Source organism: Uloborus diversus, chromosome 6 (genome assembly GCF_026930045.1).
Source record: "Uloborus diversus isolate 005 chromosome 6, Udiv.v.3.1, whole genome shotgun sequence".
In the NCBI taxonomy this organism is placed as follows: domain Eukaryota; kingdom Metazoa; phylum Arthropoda; class Arachnida; order Araneae; family Uloboridae; genus Uloborus; species Uloborus diversus.
The window spans coordinates 170,993,485-171,018,715 of NC_072736.1; the positions used below are offsets into that span (position 1 = coordinate 170,993,485).

A 25,231-nucleotide genomic window follows, 5' to 3' on the forward strand; every position below is an offset into this window, starting at 1 on the left:
GTCTCAAAGGGAGCTGCAATGTCTAAAATTTGAGAACCCTTGATTTAAGTAAATATAATTTTTTAACTCTTCGAATTTGAACCGAATAAAACGAAAGTCCCGATAAACAAGATTCTAACTGTCTATAACGTTTTCGAAATATTTTTTGCAGCTCTTATAAAACGAATGTATGTATTTTTAACAGATAAGTGCTCTGAGAAAAGCTGTCCACCTGAATTCCTTTGCTCATTACCAATAAGGAAAACTCGAGCAGGCTTGCAAGTAAGTTTTCAAATTATTTTTCTTGTTCTAACCAGGAAACTATTCGATATTGTAAGAATAAAAATGATCTAAATATGTATCAATCAAAAGATCCATAGTAAAACATGCTTTTGGAAGCGTAAAATTTTTGCCCTCATGTCCCGTTGTCGAAGTATGAGGCCTCATTAAGAAAAGTCGCCAAATTTAGCGAATTTCGATAAGAAGTTGTACACACCTTACACCCCCTTTGCAGATGATCCTGCGCAGATCACACGTTTTGCAGACTTCACCGTCTTACAGTGTTTCGATTAGTACGAGCTAGGTGGACAAAAGTTATGTTCAAAATTCTAAACTTTTATAGTGGGATAATGCAAACAATAAAGAACCCCAATGATAACCCCATGATACTTAGTTATTAGTTTCTGTCTAACTCCTTTCCGTCACTTGAGTAATAAGGTTCAAAGGTACGTATCCGTTTGTAATTGAATAAATCAATTGAGTTCCAGACATCATTTCATCACACAAAATTAAAGTGTTCCTAATTTCATATGGTTTTGTTGTTCAAGATAAATATTTTTTATCTTGCCTAAGCCTTGCATAACCTAACTTATGCCTTGCATAACCTAAATATAGGTTATGTCCCCAGTAAATAAACCCCATGATACTTAGGTATTAGTTTATGTCTAACTCCTTTCCGTCACTTGAGTAATAAGGTTCAAAGGTACGTATCCGTTTGTAATTGAATAAATCAATTGAGTTCCAGACATCATTTCATCACACAAAATTAAAGTGTTCCTAATTTCATATGGTTTTGTTGTTCAAGATAAATATTTTTTATCTTGCCTAAGCCTTGCATAACCTAACTTATGCCTTGCATAACCTAAATATAGGTTATGTCCCCAATAAATAAACCCCATGATACTTAGTTATTAGTTTCTGTCTAACTCCTTTCCGTCACTTGAGTAATAAGGTTCAAAGGTACGTATCCGTTTGTAATTGAATAAATCAATTGAGTTCCAGACATCATTTCATCACACAAAATTAAAGTGTTCCTAATTTCATATGGTTTTGTTGTTCAAGATAAATATTTTTTATCTTGCCTAAGCCTTGCATAACCTAACTTATGCCTTGCATAACCTAAATATAGGTTATGTCCCCAGTAAATAAACCCCATGATACTTAGGTATTAGTTTATGTCTAACTCCTTTCCGTCACTTGAGTAATAAGGTTCAAAGGTACGTATCCGTTTGTAATTGAATAAATCAATTGAGTTCCAGACATCATTTCATCACACAAAATTAAAGTGTTCCTAATTTCATATGGTTTTGTTGTTCAAGATAAATATTTTTTATCTTGCCTAAGCCTTGCATAACCTAACTTATGCCTTGCATAACCTAAATATAGGTTATGTCCCCAATAAATAAACCCCATGATACTTAGTTATTAGTTTATGCCTAACTCCTTTCCGTCACTTGAGTAATAAGGTTCAAAGGTACGTATCCGTTTGTAATTGAATAAATCAATTGAGTTCCAGACATCATTTCATCACACAAAATTAAAGTGCTCCTAATTTCATATGGTTTTGTTGTTCAAGATGGATATTTTTTATACTGGTAAGTGCTTTTTTTCCCTAATTTAAGGAATCTATCTGATAGTTAAACAATATTTTAAAAATTTTTAAAGACGAACGAAGGATTTTTTTGCCTGTTTCAAAATTTTCAAGTGATGGCAATGACTTGTACCCATTTGTACCCGGGCTAAATTTTCTGTATATAGTAGCTGCAACTTTCCCATTGAATAATAAGACGCGTTATAGTCAGCACACTCGAGTACAACATATTGTTACAAATTCTGTAAATAGTAATTATTGTAGTAACGTAACCTGTAAATAGTTTCCCGTAATGAATATACAACCCCTTTTCATTCGGCTGAAGTATGCGACCCCCTATTTCCTTTTCTTTTCATTGATAAAATTTGATAACGGTCTACGCATTTCGAGAAGCAGTAAGAATGTTGTGGAAACTTCTTCGATGTTTATAAAAGCGTCCTGCGTGATAAAAAGGAGAGTTTCGATTGAGATTTCGAACTGAGAGCGTATTTGCTCTGTTTATAGCGAGGCATTTCGCTGTGTTGTTTTCGTATTTGGAAGTAAATACGTGTGTAGCCGTTAAGTTTACGGTGTTGAGTGATATTTGCTTAATTGCTGATGATTAATTTAGAAGTTGTTAACGATTTCTCCTGTACATAGTGTAAATAAAGCTCCTGTGTTTTTATCAAGAACTGTGTCGTCCTTTCGAGAAGTTGGAAGCCTCACCGAATCCGTTACAATATGTTTTTTACCCAAAGCTTTGGGTGCTTCCATCATTCTTCAAAAAAATCCCTACTCCAAAGAAAGTACTCTAGAGACAAAAAAATATGTTGCACAAGAGTGTGCTGACTATAATACGCCTCAATAATTATGGGAAAAGTGCAGCTATTATATACTGAAAATTTGGCCCGGGTACAAACGGGTAAAACCATTACCATCACTTGAAAGGTTTTAAACGTGCAAAAACTCCTTCGTTTATCTTCAAAAAAATTTTTACATTGTTTAATTATCAGATAGAGTAATTAAATTAAGGAACAACAGCACTTATCAGTATAAATAATATCCATCTTGAACAATTAGATCATGCGAATTTAGGAACACTTTAATTTTGTGGGATGAAATGATGAATTCTGAACTTGAATTTTGTCCACCTAGCTTCTATTAATCGAAACACTGTGCGTCTGCACGAAGCAGACGGTGAAGTCTTCTCCACCAAACACATCCAAAAATAAGTTGATTGTAATGAAACTAAACTTGGAAAAACTGTTCGACCTTCCGCCAAAAACATAAGGACAGGAAGAACGTCCAGTTTTTGTGGATGGTCAACTCTGTTTTTATTTCAATTTGTATATCGTATATCAGTATGATATTTGAAAAGAACGTCTCGGAAAATGTCGCAAAACTGGAAGGTACTTTTCCGTTTCAGGTACGTCCCTTGGTTTGGCAACTTACTTACTTTCCATCTTGGCGGCAATAGAAAAATTGCTTAAAACAAATGGAGATACAGTGAAACCTATGTATAACGATACTGTCTATAACAATAAACCTGTCAATAACGATATTTTCCTTGGTCCCAGAAAAATGTCAGCATGAATAGTCGAACTGTCTATCAACGATAACCTGTCTATAACAACATTTTTTAGGTCCCAACGGTATCGTTGTAGACAGGTTTTACTTATCTACAAAATACGGCAACCCTTGAGTTTAGAACCTGGGCGGTCATTCCAAGCTCGTCAGCTTGCGAGATCGAGATTCTCGTTCACGTGATCGGTTGTGACGTAGAAATGTCGCAAAGTAGCATTTTAATTTACTCGAACTTAGCTTTCGGCTAGGTTCGAGTAGATTAGAATACTACTCTTGGACGTTTCTACGTCACAACCGATCACGTGAGAGAGAATCTCGATCTCGCAAGCTGACGAGCTTGGAATGACCGCCCTGAAGCGCAGATATGGTCGCCAACTACGAAATTTGTAGTTTCAGATAGAGAGAAACAAAATAACATCACCAAAAAAAAGTCAAGTAATGTACATCTAACGGAAAAGTATCTACTGGAAAACAAAAAGTGATCCAGAAGTCCAACCACCGAAAAAAATAGAGTATCTAAAAAACAAACAAAAAATGACGAATCCAATACTGAAAGGTGGAAAAGAAAGCAGAAGGTAGCAAATGAAAAGTGGTGTTGATATCTATCTTTCGATTACCGAAAACAAAGAAGAATTCGCTTTTTCTTGATAAGAAGAATCATAAATAATATTTTCAAAAAGTCTCCCTGGGGATTCTTCAGGAGTATTTTTGTATCAAACCAGTGAAATGACGTTATTTGTTACACCGAAAAGTATAAAAACACATTTATTTTTTACTTCAAAATTGGTATTGATTTCTATTACACTACATGGCACGCTGGTTAACTGAATCAGTGGTTAATTGAATTAACCACTTTAATGAATCAAATTGTCAAAAACAAAATAAAATCCAGCTTTATTGAATTAGTCGCTTTATTGAATCAGCTGCTTTATTGAATTAGCCGCTTTATTGAATCAGCCGCTTTATGGAATCAGCCGCTTTATTGAATCAGCCGCTTTATTGAATTAGTCGCTTTATGGAATCAGCCGTTTTATGGAATCAGCCGCTTTATTGAATCAGCCGCTTTATTGAATCAGCCGCTTTATTGAATCAGTCGCTTTATGGAATCAGCCGCTTTATGAAATCAAAACTGTTTAGAAAAAACGTGATTCATATAAACGGTTGCCACCGTAGTGGACAGCGATTTGGTTGACTTAGGTATGTAGTAACAAAATACAGATACATGTGATGTGACAAAATACAGGACATTTTCAAAAAAATATCGAACAAAAAATGTATTTTTTTAGTAAGCAACCTTACATACATTGCATATGCAATGCAAAAAAAAAAAAAAAATCTCTTTTTCTATTTCTAATTAACACGGAAGTATAATACATTATTTTCTACTAGTGGTACCCGCACGGCTTAGCCCGTAGTAGAACATTAAAAGGTCATTTGGTTCGCCTGGATATCTACAAATAACGGATGACGAATTTCTCGCCAACTGGCTATGTTCATTCGCTCTCCCATTCCACGTTATGATAATTTCGTAATTTACTCGTCTATCTTATGATAACTTTGCTCCGGAAAATGTTCGTAAAATTAAAATAGGAATAGAAAAAAATCGAATTTTCGAAAAATCGCTTCGAGATGCTACAAACCCCAATGCTACAAACTAACGTTGTGCCGAATTTCATGAAAATCGGCCGAACGGTCTAGGCGCTATGCGCGTCACAGACATCCAGACAGAGAGACTTTCCGCTTTATTATTAGTCAAGGTTTCTATCACGGGGCAGAAATGTGAGAAACCACAAGGATTGACTTTTCGATAAAAAGTTTTGTTTCTCATAAATAAATTGAAACAAACATGACAATGGATTATGTCATTTGGAGTTCTGGTTTTAATACCTTTGAAAAATTCTACAAATATTTTTTATCAGTTGGAAGTTGGTCTAATGAAAAATTCGCATCACGTGGCATATCGCATTCTTGCCCCAAGCCCTTCCACTAAGTGAGTTAAAACTTGTCACAAATAATAAATGATGATCATATGTTTGAAAAGTGAAACGCTATTTCAGTTTTAAAAGGTTTATGCCAGTCAATCAAATAGCAGTAGGGTTTCCTGTGATACGCGCTTTCCTACAGAAAATGATTCATTGGAAAACAGTTTAGAGGAGGTTAGAAAAAAACTACCTGTTACTTTTATAATCTACAGGCTTGTCTTTATCTTTACTAATAATAAAGCTCTAAGTCTCTCTGTCAGGATGTCTGGATCTCTGTGACGCACATAGCGCCTAGACCGTTCGGCCGATTTTCATGAAATTTGGCACAAAGTTAGTTTGTAGCATAGGGATGTGCACCTCGAAGCGATTTTTCGAAAACCCGATTTTTTTCTTTTTCTATTTCAATTTTAAGAACATTTTCCGGAGCAAAATTATCATAAGATGGACGAGTAAATTACGAAATTATCATGACGTAAAATGGGAGAGCGAATGAACATAGCCAATTGGCGAGAAATTCATCATCCATTATTTGTAGATATGAAGGCGAACCAAATGACCTTTTAATTTTCTACTACGGGCAAAGCCGTGCGGGTACCACTAGTTTTACTATAAAAGCTGAAAACTCGAGCTTAACAGAGATGGAGTTACAAATAGTTCCACTGTGTTACCATAGTTCATGTATTTAGAATCGGCTTGTTAAGACCAAATAACTTTTCCCTTCTGGTTGTCATGGTAATGGTACTGTGAACGTTTCCCCATAGTGCTTGTGCAGCGCATGATAGTTGCAAAAGCAACGTGGGGAAAAATTCATAAAGTCATAACCATGACAGCCAGAGGGGGAAAATAAAGGAGAGTGGAAGAATTATCTGGTCTGGACACGCTGACTCTAAATACATAGACTACAGTATTATTTTAACCATTATCACTATTTCCTTGATATTAATTACCATCAGTTTAAGGATATTCAGGCCTTCTTTTCGAAACTTAGACAAAGTCCATGAAGATGAATCTTCTTCCCCATAGATTACCTGCGCGGCAGCGGTGTGCGAAGACCCTAAAGGAAGCGGACTTCCTGACCTTTGGGTATGCAGCAGCGATGGATATGTTGGACAAGTGTGTATCTTAACTTTCAGAGATGAGCCGGCTATAGTTTCCAGTGCCAGTGTTGCAAATGCAAGAATTCTTTGTATTGCATCTGTCCCAGGTCTTAGTGAAGGGTGAGATTTTTATTCAGCTTTAAAGTATTGTTACAAATTTTGTAAATAGTAATTGTTTTCATGATTAATTTGATGTAATCTGGCTAATTTTGGCGTTTGTTCCATTAATTTTCATATAAAACTATCGTACACTGTTAAAAATTCAGGAAGATTTTCTGGTAATTGTTACTGTAAAATGGCGGGCTAACGCATCGCTGATTTTTACGGTAATTTTTACCGGAGAAATAAGCAATCCCAGCGCCAATTGGTTGCTGCGGCCTACCAAGGAAACCGTAAAATTTTACAGCAACATTTGATTTTTACGGTAATAGTTACTGGCAACATGGATGCCAGTAACAATTACCGTAAATTTTCCGGAAATTTTTTAACAGTGTAGTAACTTAACCTGTAAATTGTTTCTTGTAATGAATATACAACCCCCCAACATTCGTACGAAGTATATGTACCCCGGATAAGATTCGTGAAGGGAATAAAAAGAAAATATGAGAAATTGGTAGAACGTAGTAGGATTTTCTTGATATTTCTTTGGTGGGTGTAAAACACCGGACGTCTTGTTAATGAGAGAGAGAGAGAGAGAGAGAGAGAGAGTTAGCTTTTTAACTGTTCAGTCTCGTTTATCACTGCTGTCTGTGAATGTATTAGCGCTTGCGCTGTGATTTTCGAATTACTGTTCGTTTCACGTATTTTGGATTTAAATGCGTGGTGTACTGAGTAATGTACAGTGTTTAGCGACATTCGATTAATTGCTGGATGTTTGCAAGTGTTATCCTGACAGTCCAGTTATCACATCCAGAGACTACTGTTTCGTCCTTGTTAACGACGCATTAGTCTGGAATAGTGAACAACCGAGTTGGAGGCATATGTCATCTCCTTGAAGCTGAGAGTGTAACACATTGGTAGATAAAGTAAGTTTTTCTCACCAGCGGAAGTCCGAAGCCATGATGCGGTTTAACTCGAAAATCGAAGGCAAAGCTCGGGTATAGGGCAGAACTATTGTTCTACAAGAAGGCTCTTGACTCCTCCCTCCTTACGTGGCATCCAATGATTCTATTTCACTGTTTTCGGCAGAATGTCTATTCGGATCATAGCATTTTGTTGCAACAGCAGCAGTTTTTAAAATGTAAGAGTAACTAAAATGGCAACAGACAAGTGAAGCAAGTGATGTGGAGGACACTAAGACTTTTTTGCACATTAAAATGCACGCCCAAGTTAAAGATGTCTGGTTTTGTCTCCTTTAGAAGCGCGTGGATTGTTTACCGATCACCCCCGCGTAAAATAGAACTCTGCGTTCGAGGAGACGTGGCGAAGTGCCTTCTCCTGAAAAACGGACAATACATGCAATATGCCAACAGCTCGGTTGTTTCACGTGATAACCGGGCTGTAAATCAGTATTATCAGTATCTAAATCAGTGCCGAAATCAGTATCTTTAGCCTCTGAAGTCAGTAATTCTTGCAACATTCAAGAAGTTGATAAACGAATATTTTTTTTTAAATGTATTCTTAGAAATGAAAATGCATCGTCTATGGTAGGGGTGCTTAATGTTTTTCATGCCTTTTTGTGTATTACTAAATGAATGCGTACTCCCAGCAAAAACACTTTGGTATCATTAAAATGCGTTCACAGATTATCGGCGTCTGATTTGTCGTCTTAACAGAACATATTTTATGTTTATTTTATTTTGTATCCATATAAAAGTTTTATTCACGGAATTAAAAAAAAAAGAATTGAATCCTTCTCCCTTGGCACCTTTCTTAATTCCCTAGCACGTATAATTAAGAGTGTTTCGTCTCTTTTTTTACTTTTTCCATGTTCGTACATTAATGACCAAGGCACCCTCTAATTATAATGTAAAAAATTCCTTTCACCGTCTTTCATTTCTAAATCGTGTACACTGCCCCTTAGGGTGGTTCAAAAAAACTTTTTTTCAGCTAGAGTTCAGGACACCCCCAATTTTTTTTTTTTTACACTTACTAATAGTATTATGCTGTAAAAGTTTTAGCTTCTTACTCAAATTTTAAGGGGGTGCTCAATGATCCCTTAATTTAACATTAGCCAAAGCGTAGAAAATGCCACAAATTTAGAAACATTTCATTTCCCCCGTTTTTTTTTTGGTAAATAATTATTTTATTGCAATATATATGCATATTACTAGTATATATATTATAATATGTAGCATTATGTTTTCAGTTCAATGTATTTTTAACGCCCCTCCCCATACTTATGAAGTTTGGGGGAGGGGGTTGAGCGCCCTCTTTCGGTTGAAGTATGAAGCAAAAATTCTTTCGGTATACAGTGAAACCTGTGTAAGTTGACCACTCGCGGTGCAGTACTTTGGTGGTCAACTTAAACAGGTGGTCAACTTATAAAGGGCGGTATTTTTTTTTTTTTTTTTTTTTGTCATTTTTAGCACCATGTATTCATTTTTTGAGTAACTCACCCTTATTCTTTCTGTTCAACCCACTTTGTTTAACATTATTGAAAGTGAAACAATCATTAAAAATTTTATTCAAATAATTTTGTTAGTTTTGTCCTTGTTTTTAACTATATTAGACACTGTAGTTTTAGAAATTCCATATGTACCAGGTATTTTCTCTGTCTTTCTCCATATTCAATTAATTTTAGTATAATATTTCACGCTTTTTATTAATCTCAAGTTCAACTTACTTTCTTTTTCAAGCCTTTTTTGTACAACTTATAGCACAAACAGCAGTAAGCGCGACTCTCCCAGTTCATAAAGGCAAAATTAAAATGTATCTCTTTATCCCTTGCACCAGAAACATGTAACTTTACTCATTAGCAGACGTACATATGGCGTACCCACAGAGCGAGGGGTCCGCGTCCTTAAAGGGGCTAACGGCCCCAGGAATTGAAGAAAAAAATAGAAAAAAACTAGCCCTAAGACTTATTCACTTTACAATTAGACACTGCTGGCCACTAGGGAGGGACCCTACATATTTTGTTGCCTGGGGGTCCAAAAGGTATAGATCCTAGCCTGCTCTTTTTAGCACAATTCCTGTGTTGCCACAATATATTGCAACTGAAAGAAAAGACTTTGAACTTTTCTACTGACACCTATTTTCATTGAACAGAGAACAAAAAGCTATCTCAAATTGAAAAACAAATGAAAAACAAGTTTGGAGAATAAAGAGCAGCATAAGCTTTATGCTGCGTTTAGTTAGTAAAATGCTAGTCTCTTATCAAAGATTTAAAAACATTTTTAGAAAGATATCAATAATAATAATAATAATAATAATAATAATAATAAAATAATTTGCTGAAGAAAGTTTTAAAAAATAAACCAAGTGGTCAACTTACAAAGGGTTTTTTACAATACTTCAAACCAAATTTGGCGTACATTAGTGGTCAAGATAGACAGGTGGTCAAGATTGAGAGGTTGTCAAGTTAGAGAGGTTATCCTTTATTATATGAGATAGGACTAATTCCGTTCCTGACAAAAGCGGTCCACATAGACAGGTGGTCAACTTACAAGGGTAGTCAACTTTACAGGTTTTACTGTATTACTATCCACAAGTCTTAAAAGATTGAGGGGTGTCCTGTTATCTAGGAGATTTTTTTTTTTACATGTATTTTTGAACAATTCTACTGCCCCGTCTGCATTGCAGAAAAAAAAAATAAATAAAAAAATAATTAAAATCCATAATCCGAAGTAATTTTACTCATGTAAGTTTGTAAGTATTTAATATAATTAAACATGATTGCCTTAATTTTTAACACAATATTTATCAGAAAAATCGCTTTGGACAAAGAAAAGCAAATTAAAAATAAGTCAAAAATTTAATTTGAATTTTGTCCTCTTGAATTCAAATTATGTTTTTCGCAATCACGAGTCTGTGTATGTAGGCGTGTGTGTTTGTGTGTGGGGGTATGTGTGTTTGTGTGTAGGGGGTATGTGTAGGCATGTGTGTTTGTGTCTGTGTGATGGCATAAGTGTGTGAGTAGTTGTGTGTATGAATGTGTGTATGTGTGGGGGGGTATGTGTATGTGTGTGTAGGCATATGTGTTTGTGTCTGTGTGCAGGCATGAATGGGTGGGTAGTTGTGTGTATGCGTGTGTATATGTTTTTGTGTGTGTATGTGAGGGTGTCTATATGTATGCATATGTGTTTGTATGTGTGTGTGTAGGTGTATAGATGTGTGTATGTGTGTATATGTGTTTGTGTGTGTGCGTGTGTGTAGTTGTGTTTGTGTGTAGGGGGTATGTGTAGGCATGTGTGTTTGTGTCTGTGTGCTGGCATAAGTGTGTGAGTAGTTGTGTGTATGAATGTGTGTATGTGTGGGGGGGGTATGTGTATGTGTGTGTAGGCATATGTGTTTGTGTCTGTGTGCAGGCATGAATGTGTGGGTAGTTGTGTGTATGCGTGTGTATATGTTTTTGTGTGTGTATGTGAGGGTGTCTATATGTATGCATATGTGTTTGTATGTGTGTGTGTAGGTGTATAGATGTGTGTATGTGTGTATATGTGTTTGTGTGTGTGCGTGTGTGTAGTTGTGTTTGTGTGTAGGGGGTATGTGTAGGCATGTGTGTTTGTGTCTGTGTGCTGGCATAAGTGTGTGAGTAGTTGTGTGTATGAATGTGTGTATGTGTGGGGGGGGTACGAAACAGGGAACCCCGCTCTGCTATGCCATCTAGGGCTTCCAGAGAACGGACCTTTCGGCCGGGGCCCCCTTACCCGTAAGGGAACGAGAACTAAACCACTTACGACTCTAGACACCGTGGACCCAGGTACGGACCTGACTCCGGTGATGCCCATTGCCTACTCACTGTTCCACTCGATAGCCATTGGGCAGATACAAATCTGCTCAAACGCAAGTAAAGAGTGGTCGTTTTACATACGTGGATGCTACACCATCGTAAAACCCTCCCCATTTACCCGGGCTTGGGACCGGCATAGGGACGGGCCCGGTCCCCCAAAGACCAGAATGTGTATGTGTGTGTAGGCATATGTGTTTGTGTCTGTTTGCAGGCATGAATGTGTGGGTAGTTGTGTGTATGCGTGTGTATATGTTTTTGTGTGTGTGTGTGTGGGTGTCTATATGTATGCATATGTGTTTGTATGTGTGAGTATGTGTGTATAATTGTTTGTGTGTGTAGTTGTGTGTGTATGCGCGTGTGTGTAGGACATGGATGCAACCTGGAGATGGCTTTCGCTAGAGGAGCAGCATCGTGAGGAGCCCGTCGACGGTGATGGTGCGGAGGGTGGCGGTGGGAAAATAAAATGATAGGAACGCCAAAAACAGTCAAATGAGAACAATAAGCAATCGTGATTGCTCAAAAAAAAAAAAAAAAAAAAAACATTGCTGGAAAAGCACTTAGGACAAACTGGAAGGACAAAGAACATTTAAAAATAACTATGAATCTTTACAACTTAATCTTTTAACACATATAATTGCCCTTTCACCTAGCAAGCTGTTAGAATAATTACGTAATTGGTTGTAATACACTTTGACAGTAATGAATTTTTTCATTCGCGTTTTACTGTCGCATGGTTAATATTTAAAAAAAAAAGTTTTAAACTAATTTTCAATATTTTCCCCGTTAAAATCAAACTTATACTAGAATCAGTGTATTTTGAAACAAAATACTGTGCTAAAACCAAATTAGTAATGAAAAAACGCCATACATGATGTACGTTAACTTTTGAAGCAAAATTCGATCAGAAATTTTGGCCTTTTCCCCCTTATGTTTAAAGAATAACTTTTTTTTTTTGACTTTTAGAAAATATTCCCTTTTTTGCGTCTACAATATTTACTTTCATAAATAGTTAAAAGAAAAAGAAAGAAAACAACAATAATTAAATGTCCACAGATGGAAATGGAATAATTCAAAGAACGTGGTTTTTGAAAACATACAGTTAATGCACATAAATAAAAGCTTTTCTGATAAGGTTTTGCATATTTATATTATTTGTCCAATTAATTTATTGAGAGTGAAGACGATCATCAATTCAGACGAAAATTCAAATGGACTTATTGCCGTAATGATTGGATCAGGTGCTTTACTTAATTTCTGCATTCTATTCCAACCAATCATAATATTGCAACAGACATGATTTGTTTTCGATTGGAGGAGCTTGAATGTTCAGTTTATAACGTTATGGTGATTTTAATTAAAGTTCTACTTTCAAAACGCTGTAAAAATAAAACCACAGGTCAGAATGACGTCAAATTTGAACGGAATATTATCGAAGACGGGGGAAAACGTATGGCAGAAGAAAAATAAATAGTTGCAATTTTTTGTAATAGATGGCGCTGTAAATATCATAATTTAATTAAATCGGTTTTTAATTGTCCCGAGGCCAAAAACCGCAGAAAAAGCAACAGTAAAAATCAAATCGGCAAAATTTGCAATCGGAGCATTGAACACAACAGCTTTCAGATAGCCCCACAGCCAGAAGTCATACGGGTTAAGATCAGGTGATCGGGACGGCCAGGCTGTAGGGAAATAACAACTTCAATGAGTCGTGCGCATGACAGGTGTTTTGATTTACATATTTTGACACCTGCAGAGCCATCATTGCTAAAAATTCCAACTATTTATTTTTCTTCTGCCATTCTTTTTCCCCCTTCTTCGATAATATTCCGTTGAAGTTTGACGTCATTCTGACCAGTGGCTTTATTTTTTTAGTGTTTTGAAAGTGGAACTTTAATTATAATCACCCTGCATATATATATATATATATATATATATATATATATATATATATATATATACATATATACACACACATACTGTATTGTATATTTATCAGTGGCGTCGCGACGAGGGGACGGGAGGAGCAGTGCTTCCCGGATGTCACCCGTCTGGGAGGTGACAACCAAAGTGGGGTACATATATATATATATATATATATATATATATATATATATATATATATATATATATATATATATATATATATATATACCGCAAACGGGTACTTGGACCCGTAATGGCATATTTTTCCCGATTTTTACACTGATCTGTTGATTAAACCTGTAATGTGCAGTGTGCACTGATAACCTTGTTTTTTTCACTTTTCAGACTCGAAATATACATTCTATTGATCAAACTATTTATATAAAAAGCAAACTATTTTTATAAACTAATGTAAAATCAACGTATACATAAAAACATATTTTTAGGCAAACATAATTTCTCAAATAGGAATATAATCCAACTACAGCTAAAAACAATTGAAATTCTCATTATTTAAACGTTAGAAAGAATGAAAACTCCTCTCTTTAACGGCTTGGGTGGGTTTATTTTCTCTGATGTTATTTAATGCCTGGGCTCTTCCTCGGTACTAAATAGTACAGGATGCCAAGGCTTGTTTTGTGAACGATATTTTAATTTTCTTTTTTCGAGTTGATATACTTAAGTCAAAATGGGCTAATGCCGCTCTCCAAGACATTTCTCCGGAATTAATTGAATCTGGACACAATTGTAATTTTTCCTCTTAATTATCTGCATATTTCCTACTTGAAGGGGTTTTCTTTTACTTTCGGAGCCTTTTTATCCCCAGATCTGCAAGTAAACGTGTGTAAGTGTGTAAATAGTAACTAACCTCTTTATTTTAAAAGATTACAAACCTTACTTATCATCATTTAGTGATGAAATGTGGTTCGAGACTGCTTGAACCCTGGGTTCAAGTAACCCCATTTTAAGGCAACCAGTGCACTTTTACTAACTTATATTAGTTATTGTGTTAACACTTAAAACACTGTTACTTTATTAAGAAATAGAATGCAAACATATAAAACTATCTTTACCTTGATGATATCAGATGTTTCCATGAACTTACATGTGGAAAATTGCAGACATTAAAAACAACTGTTAAGACAACTTCTAATCATAACCTCAATCAGAAAAAGGCGGGAATAGCAGAATTTTCGTTCCATGCTCCAGCCTCTGCCTAGTACTACTACCTGTCATAGAGAAGGTTTTTTAAGTCTACACATATAGAGTTTTATAGGACTAGGATGGATTTTAAACACTTTTTTTCTCCGTGGGCTCAAGTAGCCCCTGGAGGCTCAAGTAGCCTGGCTTTACGGTATTGTAAAATTTTATGCAGCAGGGAAATTATTTCTCAGAGTTTTTAGCAAAATTCAGTGAAACATAGTCTCCAAAAATTTCTTGTTCAGAAAAACCAAATTGCTTAATGGGGCGTTTGGAAGTGGACACTGGAGTAAGAGATCGATGTTGTGAACGGGTTTTGTCCACGGAACTTTATGCAACCTAGAGCTTTATCACAAAGTCAAAAGCACCTCCCCGCTGGGAGGCAAATTTAGGTTTTGTGTTTTCTGAGGGTACGCCACACACAGGTCGCATTTTGCATTTTTTAAACCAAAATTACCAGGAGACGCAGGTTGAAACTTTAAACGACCGTTACATTCTTTCACTTAATGTTTCAAAACTATCTTGACATTACCGTTCAATCTGTCCAATAGAGAATTTAAATACATAAATGGCTCTTTCTGTATGTAAGTATGTCTGGAGTAAACTTCAAACCTAATGGACCGAGTTTAACCATTTTTTAACAACAGATATTCTATTATCAGAAAGCAACATAGGCTATAATTTGTTTCTAAAAAACTTAGTTTAAAAAATTTATGATGGAAAACAGTGAATTTCATGTAATTTTCCCATTAAATGATAAAATATAAAACCCATTGTTACAAAAATTCGTTGCCTTACAACAGCAATATTAAGATGAATTTAAAGTCATTTAAATATGTGTAAACTCTGCTTTTGCAAACTTAGGGAAACATAGTAGAGAGCTTTTTTTTTTCCTTTTTTTCTGTGTGTGTCTGTAATATTTAATTAAATAAATAAAGCGCACGGTTTCTTTTAGTGATCTTTGTTTTTGATAGCTCATATTTTGGAAATTCTTCAAATTTTTATATGCTTAAATGTCGTGCCTTCGCTTCTAACTGAATGCTATTTCGTTCTTTATACAAAGCGCTGTTTTACTTTTATAGGTAAGGAAGAAGCTCGATTTTTGATCACGTCAAAGCAGTGTGTTTTAAGTTCTTTCAGTTAAAACAGAAAACGAATGAAAGTAGCGATTGTATCTCACAATTATTACTGACCCAGGCAGGGCCGGGTATTTTTGCTAGTTTGACATAAAGTTTCGGCAGTTTAAGAAAGTCAAATCGATACGAGCATTCATTATTCTTGAAATTATAGTTTTGACGCTAGAGAGAAAAAAAAAATATTAAAAAGAATCAGTTTTTAACTATTGCCATTTTATGTATGACTGATGTACCTCAGTACATTTGAAGTACTGGTACTGCTTCATAATGGAGAGATGGCGGGTGAACTGGAAACAGAAACTGAACATTTCATTTTGCAATTGGTAGGATCAGTAAGAACGTGCAAGAAATAACGTTTTCACTGCTAGCGCTATCTACGTGATCCTACTTATTGCAAAATGAAGTACAATCGAACCCCGATTTAACGAATTCACTGCGATTGAATTTTTTGTACGTTAAATCGGGGTTATACGTAATATCGGGGGTGGAAAAAAATGCACTTACCTTGCATAAAAATCCTAATAAGCAACTGCGCAAAAATATCCATAATTAGAACAGAAAACAATACCGTGTATTTTGAAGCCTGCTGCATAAAATAGATTTTTCCAGTTTCCAGGCCATGTAAAGCATTTGAAAAAGTAACAGATTTAATGAGAGTTTCACTATCGCTTTCTGCATCAGAATCACTAATCGTTGATTGCCCTCTCGCCCTCGCCCGTCAAAGATTGCCGATTCCAAGAAAAGTCTTTTTCTGCTGCGGGCAATATGGACGTAACATTTGGAAAACAATCGAATATTTCATAACTCAATTTAACAAAAAAAATTTTTTTCTTGGCTATTAAAATAATTTGTTATTTCGCGCTTTTTTTTCGTTAAAAAAGCGCATTTTTTTTCGTTTTTGCCTTCATTTTAGTCGGGAAAAAAGAAAAATTCGCTAAATCGCGAAATTCGTTAAATAGAGGTCCGACTAGTTTATTTCCGCGTCCAGTTCATCAGCCATCTCTTCGTGGTCAAGCTATAGTTGGAATCTTAGTAAGTTTTAAACGCCAACTACTTTTCGATTTTTCATCCTAGGTCCCTTATGTTGCGAAGACGAAGCACGGTGGTTCCTTGTCTGCCTGGATTTCAATTGAGAAGACTAAGCAAAGGTCAAGAATCGAAAACTAGCAGAAAATTACTAGATAGGTAAGGTTACTATACATATAACCAAGAAAAATGATTCATATTCAGTTTTTCTTAAACTTCTGTTTGAAAAAAATTAAATTTGTTCATGCATTTTTAGTGCGGAAAAAGAATACTCTACTCCTGACCAAAATCCAAACTATGATTTATTATTGAATTGTCTTTTGGTTTCAGGGGTTCCTCAGGGGTCCTCAGGGGTTCTCAACCTTTTAGGCTCTGCGCCCCACTTTGAATGCTGAGGGGAGCTCATGCCCCCCTCAATACGAGAGCACAGTCAAATTTTGAAACTGAAGCCAGTTGGAGTAGATGAAGCAGGTTATTAAATATACTGATAATTAAGTAAGAAATAATAATATTACTAAGCATAACTTTGTTTTGAGCATTTGAGCATGGTCGTATTAGAACACAGGAAATTAAGGAACTGAATACAAATAAATCGGACGCAATCTAGGGCCTAGATGAGGTTGATTATCAACTTCTAACAATACTAAAATTTATAAAGCTGAAGAAGAACATGCAAAATTTGTTTTTGTAACCGTTAAAAATCATTTCGACATGCTGACAAAGAATTTTTTGAAGTATTTTCTTGCGGAAGACAAACTGATAGCAAGTTATGAGGGGGTTAGAGATCCATTTCATAAGATTACCGAAGGACTCTTTACTGATGATGAATAGAGATTCTATATACGGAGAGATTGGACAACGGCGAGCCGATCTCCGCCATGTTTAGTCCAAGGGTTGTCAGCTCGAAATGCTCGCCGTGTGAATTTTTAGCTTTCCCACGGAATATAAGACATGAAATCTTTAAAGAGCAGACTGATTTTTTTTCTCCTCGTGTTTTCATTAAACGGAGTGAGCGCCAAGTCTGGCAGTCTGGCGCCAATCGTTTCGTATCATCATAGCGCTTACAGAGAAAATTTTTTTTCTCAAAAACTTGTTCATTAAGATAGAAAACAAACAGGTATTTGTGATCTGCACATTGCATTTCATAATATCATAACTAACTTCCAATTTTTTCGATACAATGTACAGTGATATTTGGGGCAGAAGATGCAGTACGGTCTACGGGGAGAGAGCATCTTTGGACATAAGATGGCCGCCTTTCCAAAGTTGTCCAATCTCTCCGTATTTAGGATCTCTAATGATGAAGAGAAATTCATAAACCTTACGACAAGTGGTGAAACCAAAAGACAATTCAATAATAAATCATAGTTTGAATTTTGGTCAGGAGTAGAGTATTCTTTTTCCGCACTAAAAAACAATGGAATTTCGCATTTCTATTACCATATTCAATATCCTACCTTTGTGGAACTGGATTTTCTGCTGTGGCTTCTTTGAAGACAAAATATAGATCTCCGCTAAATATAAAGGGTGTCCCAAAATTAACGCAAGATTTGAATTTGCCACCATTTTTTCCATAAATTGTTGGCAGCCATGAAAAAAGAACAATTTGACAGTTGAGAGTAGGGTTAGTAAAAATATGGTGTTATTGTACCATACAGCTAGAGAGAGTGAAACATTTCAATGACTGCATAAGGCATTTCCTAGTCGCGTACTCTCTCATTTCGGTGATCAGAATTGGCACCCTAGATCGTGTGATTTAACATTATTAAATTTCTTCTTACGGGGTTATTTGAATTCAAAGGTCTATGTCAACAAGCCCACAACCACCCGTGCATTACCGTGTTGCGATACCGAGCGCCAATAACAGTAACTGCTTGACCAGCCTCAACTTTCATTATTTTTGAAACAGTTGTTCAATAATGAAAGCAAGTTATTGTATCGTATAACGCTCCATTTTTTAAACCCTAACCTCTCAGCTATCAATTGTTTTTTTTTTTTTTTTTCAGAGATGCCAACACTATTTTGCACAAATGGCAACAAAATCAAATCTTGCGTTAATTTTGGGACACCCTTTAGAAACAGAACTAAGAGTGGCTATTTCTAATAGTAAGCCTTCCTTCGAAAAACTTTGTTCTTTAAAACAGATCCAGAAGTCACTAATAATAGGGAAGTTTTCGATTTTTCAATTTTATTTTTATATGATAGAGTAACATGTATGAACATCATAGGTGAAAAAATTTTTGCGATACGATAAGTAGTTTTTTTTTTAAATTAATTTTTAAAGTTCAAGTGATTGTGACGTCAAATGGCACAGGAAGTGACGCCATGCGCTCTTCCACCGCGGGAGAAGCTGAAGGACGTGCAGTTGGCTTCGAAGACGAAACGTAAGGCTTACCTCCTCGCATTAACTCCTCGCGTTTTTGGAACATTAAACCTCTCATCCCTCTCGGAAATATTCAAATACCATCATTGATGTTACTTGAGGAAGATTATTAGATTGTGCTTTAATGAATCCGGCCTCCATAGTGTGTTCAAAAGGATTATTGAATTTCTAAAAAATAAAAATATCAGAGCGCTCAAAATGTCCGTTGCGAAAACAAGGGATCTTCGGCGGAAGGCTGCCCATTAGTGCCCTGTGACGTAAGCTCGTGACGTTTCAGAAGAGCGCACTTTTGCGCGTGGATTTTTAAAAATTCATTAAAAATCAACCACGGTGTTTTAAAATTCGGCGATGGTGAATTTTTTAGTTTTGAGGGTCAATTAACAATATCCAATAGTCAAAATATGAACATTTTATAGGTTGCAACTTCCCTATAACGAAATTTCTTTTTAATTTGGTGGTAGTTTTGATTCAGAAGTTGTTTACTTTAATGAGATAATTATTGAATATGTTGAAATGCCGTTTCTTTTCTGTTTGTATATCTGCTTTTCCTTTCAGTCAATTAATGAATTCTTTTAAATAGTATTTGCTCTTGGATATTTTCGCTCGCCCCCCTCGAGTGTGCTCGCTCACCCTAGGGGGCGCTACCCACAGGTTGAGAATCACTGATGTAGCTGACTACTTCACGATGTTTTAATTTCAACTTTTACAAAATATTTATCATTCCAACCCTTATCATCGGAACATTTTAATTTGATTTTATGAAATGAAACTGATGCCACAGTTTATTTGACTCAGACTTATAAGTTTGTTTTAGTGACAATATATATTTGTATTCATTTATACAGACATGTATTTCTACGAATTTATATTTCCCCATTTCAATTAAACACATCCTTAATTTTCTTAATCATACATGAAAGTCATCATTTCTATGCTTAAACTGAAGCACTGATTTTTCAGATCATATATTAGCGCATCACCGTTACCAAAATACTGTTTTATTCGTTCATTAAAATATCCTACATCAGCGGTTCCCAACCAATGGGCCGCGGCCCACAAGTGGGCCGCGAGCAGAGTGTGACTGGGCCGTGGACACTGGTGGAGGATCAGAACCAAAATAAATCTTGGGGTCTCAAATTCCGTCCTTTGCAAAAATGCACTTCTTAAATGTATCGTCACTCAAAAGCTCTCCCTGACTAATAGCCATTAAGGAACTTGAAGATGAAGATTTTTCATGGGCGACGTTAAATATGCTCGTGGTCTCAATGTCCTCCAAGTGAAACGATACCTCTGGGGGTGCTAGTACCAGGTAGCTATTAGCTCCTGGACTAGTTCTAAATTCTCATTAACTGTTCGATCCGGTGATGGTGCTGCCATCTATCGGTATATAAAAATAATAGAGGCATGGCACTTAGTATGCAGTCCTCGACATAAATACAGTTGTAGTCAGTTGTGACTCTGAATAGGAATAAGAATAGGAAGATTTTTCATATTTCTTAGGAACTTTCCCCTACAATTAAAGATGTAATCTAATGAAGCAGAAACTCCTTCAAAGAAAATTGCCAAAGAAACTAGTATTAGCTTCAAGCTTCAAGTTAGAAATACTCTTCGTTTCTTGAACTGGCATGACTAACCAGTGCATTGAGACACTTGAGGGGCTTTTCGACAACATACCTATTTGAATGAGACTTCTGATTGCAGTTTAAAAAAAAATCATATCGAGAAGCATTGAATGTTACGAGTTATTTGAGACTAAAAACTATTCAGTTTCAATCCAGATATCAACTCTCTCGTGGAGGAAAAGCAGCGTCAAAAATTCCATGGAGCTTTAACTTTGATGACTTGTTTTTGAGTTTTCTTACAGCTTTCCAGCTATGCAATAAAATTATTTTCTTTCTTAAAAAATATTTTGAAAAATTGTTCTTTACAGTATATCAATATCAATGGTGCAGCATGAGGGGAGATGAGGATTAATCTCTCCAGAACTCTTCTTTTTAACTCACTTTCAATCCTAATACGGTCCATTATTTACACTTAAGGACAGTTATGAGCAGATGCCTCCCCCCCCCCCCACCCAGAAGGTGAATTATGGCTGTGCAAGTAATATATAGTACTTAGTGGGTCTTAATGGTGTTTTCTACGAAATTAGCGGGCCGCACAACTAAAAAGGTTGGGAACCGCTGTCCTACATAATTAAAAACTGAACTGTACTGAAACCGTATGTACCTATCTATCTATCTATCTATGTATCTATCTAGCTATGTCCGAGTTACTTCTCCCGAACGCCAGTAAATTGACCATCGAACCAGGTATCAACAGATTCGTAATTTTCCCGTCTTTATGTTAGGATATTTAACATAATCCTCCGATAATAGTTAGCGGAAATATCAATTAAAAACCGTTAATTATGACGCTTAGATTTCGACATGAAATCCTTATTTTTTTAAGGCTTTCCTCCATTCAAATTATTATTCAGTACTTCATCTCATCTTTCAGCAACAATGCTTTTTTTTTTTTTTAATTTGTAGCCTGAAGAAGATCATTGAGAAGAAAGATCTGTTGCCATTTTTTTTTCTCGAATATGAAGACATAAAATTCTGGCTTTTGTTTTGAGGCTTTCCTGTAATCGGGGGATTTAAAATGTTTCCTTTTTGGTTATTTTTCCGCAATCTGCCGCAAAATTTCACTGTTTTTCTTTTTTTCAGGCCTGATTGTTGAACACGCGTCACTTGACATTTCATTTATTTTCGAGTTGCACCGTGCAAAGCCGGGCGACGCAGCTAGTTTATTTTATCAAACGAATGCTTGTTCGCAAGCAAGCAGATGGTAACAATCCTTCATGCTTACGCCCCCCCTATTTCTTTTTTTGTTCATTGATAAAATTTGATAACGGTCTACTATTTTCCAGAAGCGTTTGGAATCTTGTGGAATACTTAAGAGATTTCTTTCGATGTTTATAAAAGCGTCCCGCGTGATAAAAAGTTAGTTTCGATTGAGAATTTGTACTGAGAGTGTATTAGCTCTGTTTATTGCGAGGCATTTCGCTGTGTTGTTTTCGTATTTGGAAGTAAATACGTGTGTAAACGTTGAGTTTACGGTGTTGTGTGATAATTGCTTAATTGCTGATGAATAATTTAGCAGTTGTTGACGATCTTCCCTGTACATAGTGTAAATAAATTTCCTGTATTTTTCATCAAGAACTGTGTCGTCCTTTCAAGAAAGTTTGAAGCCGCACCGGATCCGTTACAATATTGTCCTTTCTGACCAAAAACGTTATTTTGTCCTTTTGAGTGCATTGTGAAAAGTGCTTAGTTTTTTTTTTTTTTTTTTTTTTTTTTTTAATTCTGTTATTAACAAAATTTGAGAAATGATTTTATGACTAGAAAACATAGGAGGAATATAAACTATTAGTACAACGGTTATATAAGCTCTATTAACTCAGCAATTTCTCATGTAATAGTAAAATTTTTAGCTGATACTTATGGTGTATAATGCTTTAATTTTTTACTTTTATAGCGATTCTGATGATGAGGACTACATTGACGCTGCAGGTAATATTTTTCTCGATCCCTTAAATTTTGCATCTTTTATTTTTAAATATGTTTCGGGTGTCGCAAAATTGACTATTAAACAGCTGCTGTAAGCATTTCTTAATGACTTAAATGATATGTGCAATCTTCTTCGTGCAAAAATATTTGCAAAGATAGTGTTGAATACAGGTGTCCCTCGTATAAAACGGTTAATTCGTTCCGTTTAGTTTCGAAACCGTGTTATACGAGACTTTTTTTAAAGTAAGATTTTTACTTATTTTTAATATTAATTATGTAAGTGCATGAGAAAAATCAGGTAAAGATGTATCGTGCTATATCGAAACAGTGTTCCGTGTTATATCGAAACCGTGTTATACGAGACTTTTTTTAAAGTAAGATTTTTACTTATTTTTAATATTAATTATGTAAGTGCATGAGAAAAATCAGGTAAAGATGTATCGTGCTATATCGAAACAGTGTTCCGTGTTATATCGAAACAGTGTTATACGAGACTTTTTTTAAAGTAAGATTTTTACTTATTTTTAATATTAATTATGTAAGTGCATGAGAAAAATCAGGTAAAGATGTTTCGTGCTATATCGAAACAGTGTTCCGTGTTATATCGAAACAGTGTTCCGTGTTATATCGAAACCGTGTTATACGAGACTTAGAAATAATGTAAATCCAGGTATGTGTACCGTGTTATATCGAAACCAAGTTTCATGAAAACAAAGTAAAAAATTTTTATAGTTACAACCAAACATTAACAGAAGGTATTTAACAAAAATGAAATTCCATCTTTATAAATATAACATTCGTATTACATGAAAACCATGAAGCATTAAATTCAAGTTTCGTACCTTGGAATATCGAAACCATGTTGTAGAAGTACCCCGTGTTGTACGAGGGACGCCTCTATATCAGTCTTTGGCTTGATGGGCAACTAGCGCGATAGCATTACGTTTAGCACGACATCTTCCATCAGGATTTCCGCTTCTAAAACTCTTCTTCAAAGTGTGGCCACACATTATCTGATCCCTCCTGCATATACATATATATATATATATATGTGTGTGTGTGTGAGTTTGTATATATATATATATATATATATATATATACACATATATATATATATATATATATATATATATATATATATATATATACACATATATATATATATATATATATATATATATATATATATATATATATATATATATATATATATATATATATATATATACACATATATATATATATATATGTGTATATATATATATATATATATATATATATATATATATATATATATACACACATATATATATATATATATATATATATATATATATATATATATATATATATATATATATATATATATATATATATATATATATATATACACATATATATCTAGGGTGCTCGGGCAAAAGAGTATAAGTCAAAAATACTGAATACTTTTCCCCCTTTGAAATACTTTTTCCCTTTAGTAAAAATGACTTACCTGCTTTATACCATTGGGTTGTTCGGAAAGTAATTTCGTTTTTTCATGTCAGAGGACTTAATTACGTTTTTTCGAAACCAACTTCACACTTAAGCCGCATAACCATTATATGTCTTGAGAGCTGATATTGCAAGGCTTGTGTGTGAAAAAGTTCTATTAATTCTACGCAGTAGTTTTTGGTTGGTGCCCTTTTAAATATGGAGAGCAATAAGCAGCATTTTCGTCATATTTTACTTTTTTACTTCAGAAAAGGTAAAAATGCTGTCCAAGCGAGAAAAAAATTGACGGATGTGTATGGAGAAGGAGTGTTAACAGTACGCCAGTGCCAGAACTGGTTTGCAAAATTTCGATCCGGCAATTTTGATGTCGAAGATGCACCACGGTCTGGAAGGCCGGTCGAAGCTGACAAAGATGCGATAAAGGCATTAGTTGATGCAAATCGGCGAATAACCACACGAGAGATCGGTGAGAGATTAAATTTGTCGAATTCGACTGTTTATGGCCATTTGAAAGGCATGGGCTTAACCTCGAAGCGTTGACGCGTGTGATTCGCTCCTCAAACGTCAAGAAAATGATCCATTTTTGAAGCGAATTATTACTGGGGACGAAAAATGGGTTGTATACAACAATGTTGCAAGAGGTCATGGAGCAGAAAAGATGAACCGGCTCAAAGCGTGTCAAAAGCCAACATTCACCAAAAAAAGGTGATGCTCTCCGTTTGGTGGGATGTCAAAGGAATCGTTTTTTTTTTTTTTTTTTTTAGCTTTTGCCGGACAATACAACGATTAATTCAGAAGTCTATTGTCATCAGCTGGACAAATTGAATGATTCACTTAAAGAGAAGAGGCCCGAATTAATCAACAGGAAGGGTGTAGTGTTCCACCAGGATAATGCAAAACCTCACACAAGTTTGGTCACTCGCCAAAAACTTTTACAGCTTGAATGGGACGTACTGCAACATCCACCGTATTCTCCAGATCTGGCGCCTTCGGACTACTATTTGTTCCGGTCCCTGCAAAAATTTTTGGATGGCAAAACCTTTACCTCAAATGAAAATGTCAAAAACCACCTGAACCAGTTTTTTGCCAGCAAGGACCAACACTTTTATGAGAGGGGAATTATGTTACTGCCAGAAAGA

General features: G+C 35.4%; 1 protein-coding gene across 1 annotated transcript in view; it reads left to right on the forward strand.

Moving 5' to 3' along the window:
* LOC129225069 (rho guanine nucleotide exchange factor 17-like) overlaps nt 1-25,231 on the forward strand; it is a 171,447-nt gene that overhangs the window by 98,698 nt on the left and 47,518 nt on the right. The window contains exons 12-15 of the mRNA XM_054859617.1: nt 185-261; nt 6,418-6,611; nt 16,719-16,829; nt 22,570-22,604. Of these exons, the coding sequence (XP_054715592.1) occupies nt 185-261; nt 6,418-6,611; nt 16,719-16,829; nt 22,570-22,604 (417 nt within the window). The remainder of the gene's footprint in view (nt 1-184; nt 262-6,417; nt 6,612-16,718; nt 16,830-22,569; nt 22,605-25,231) is intronic.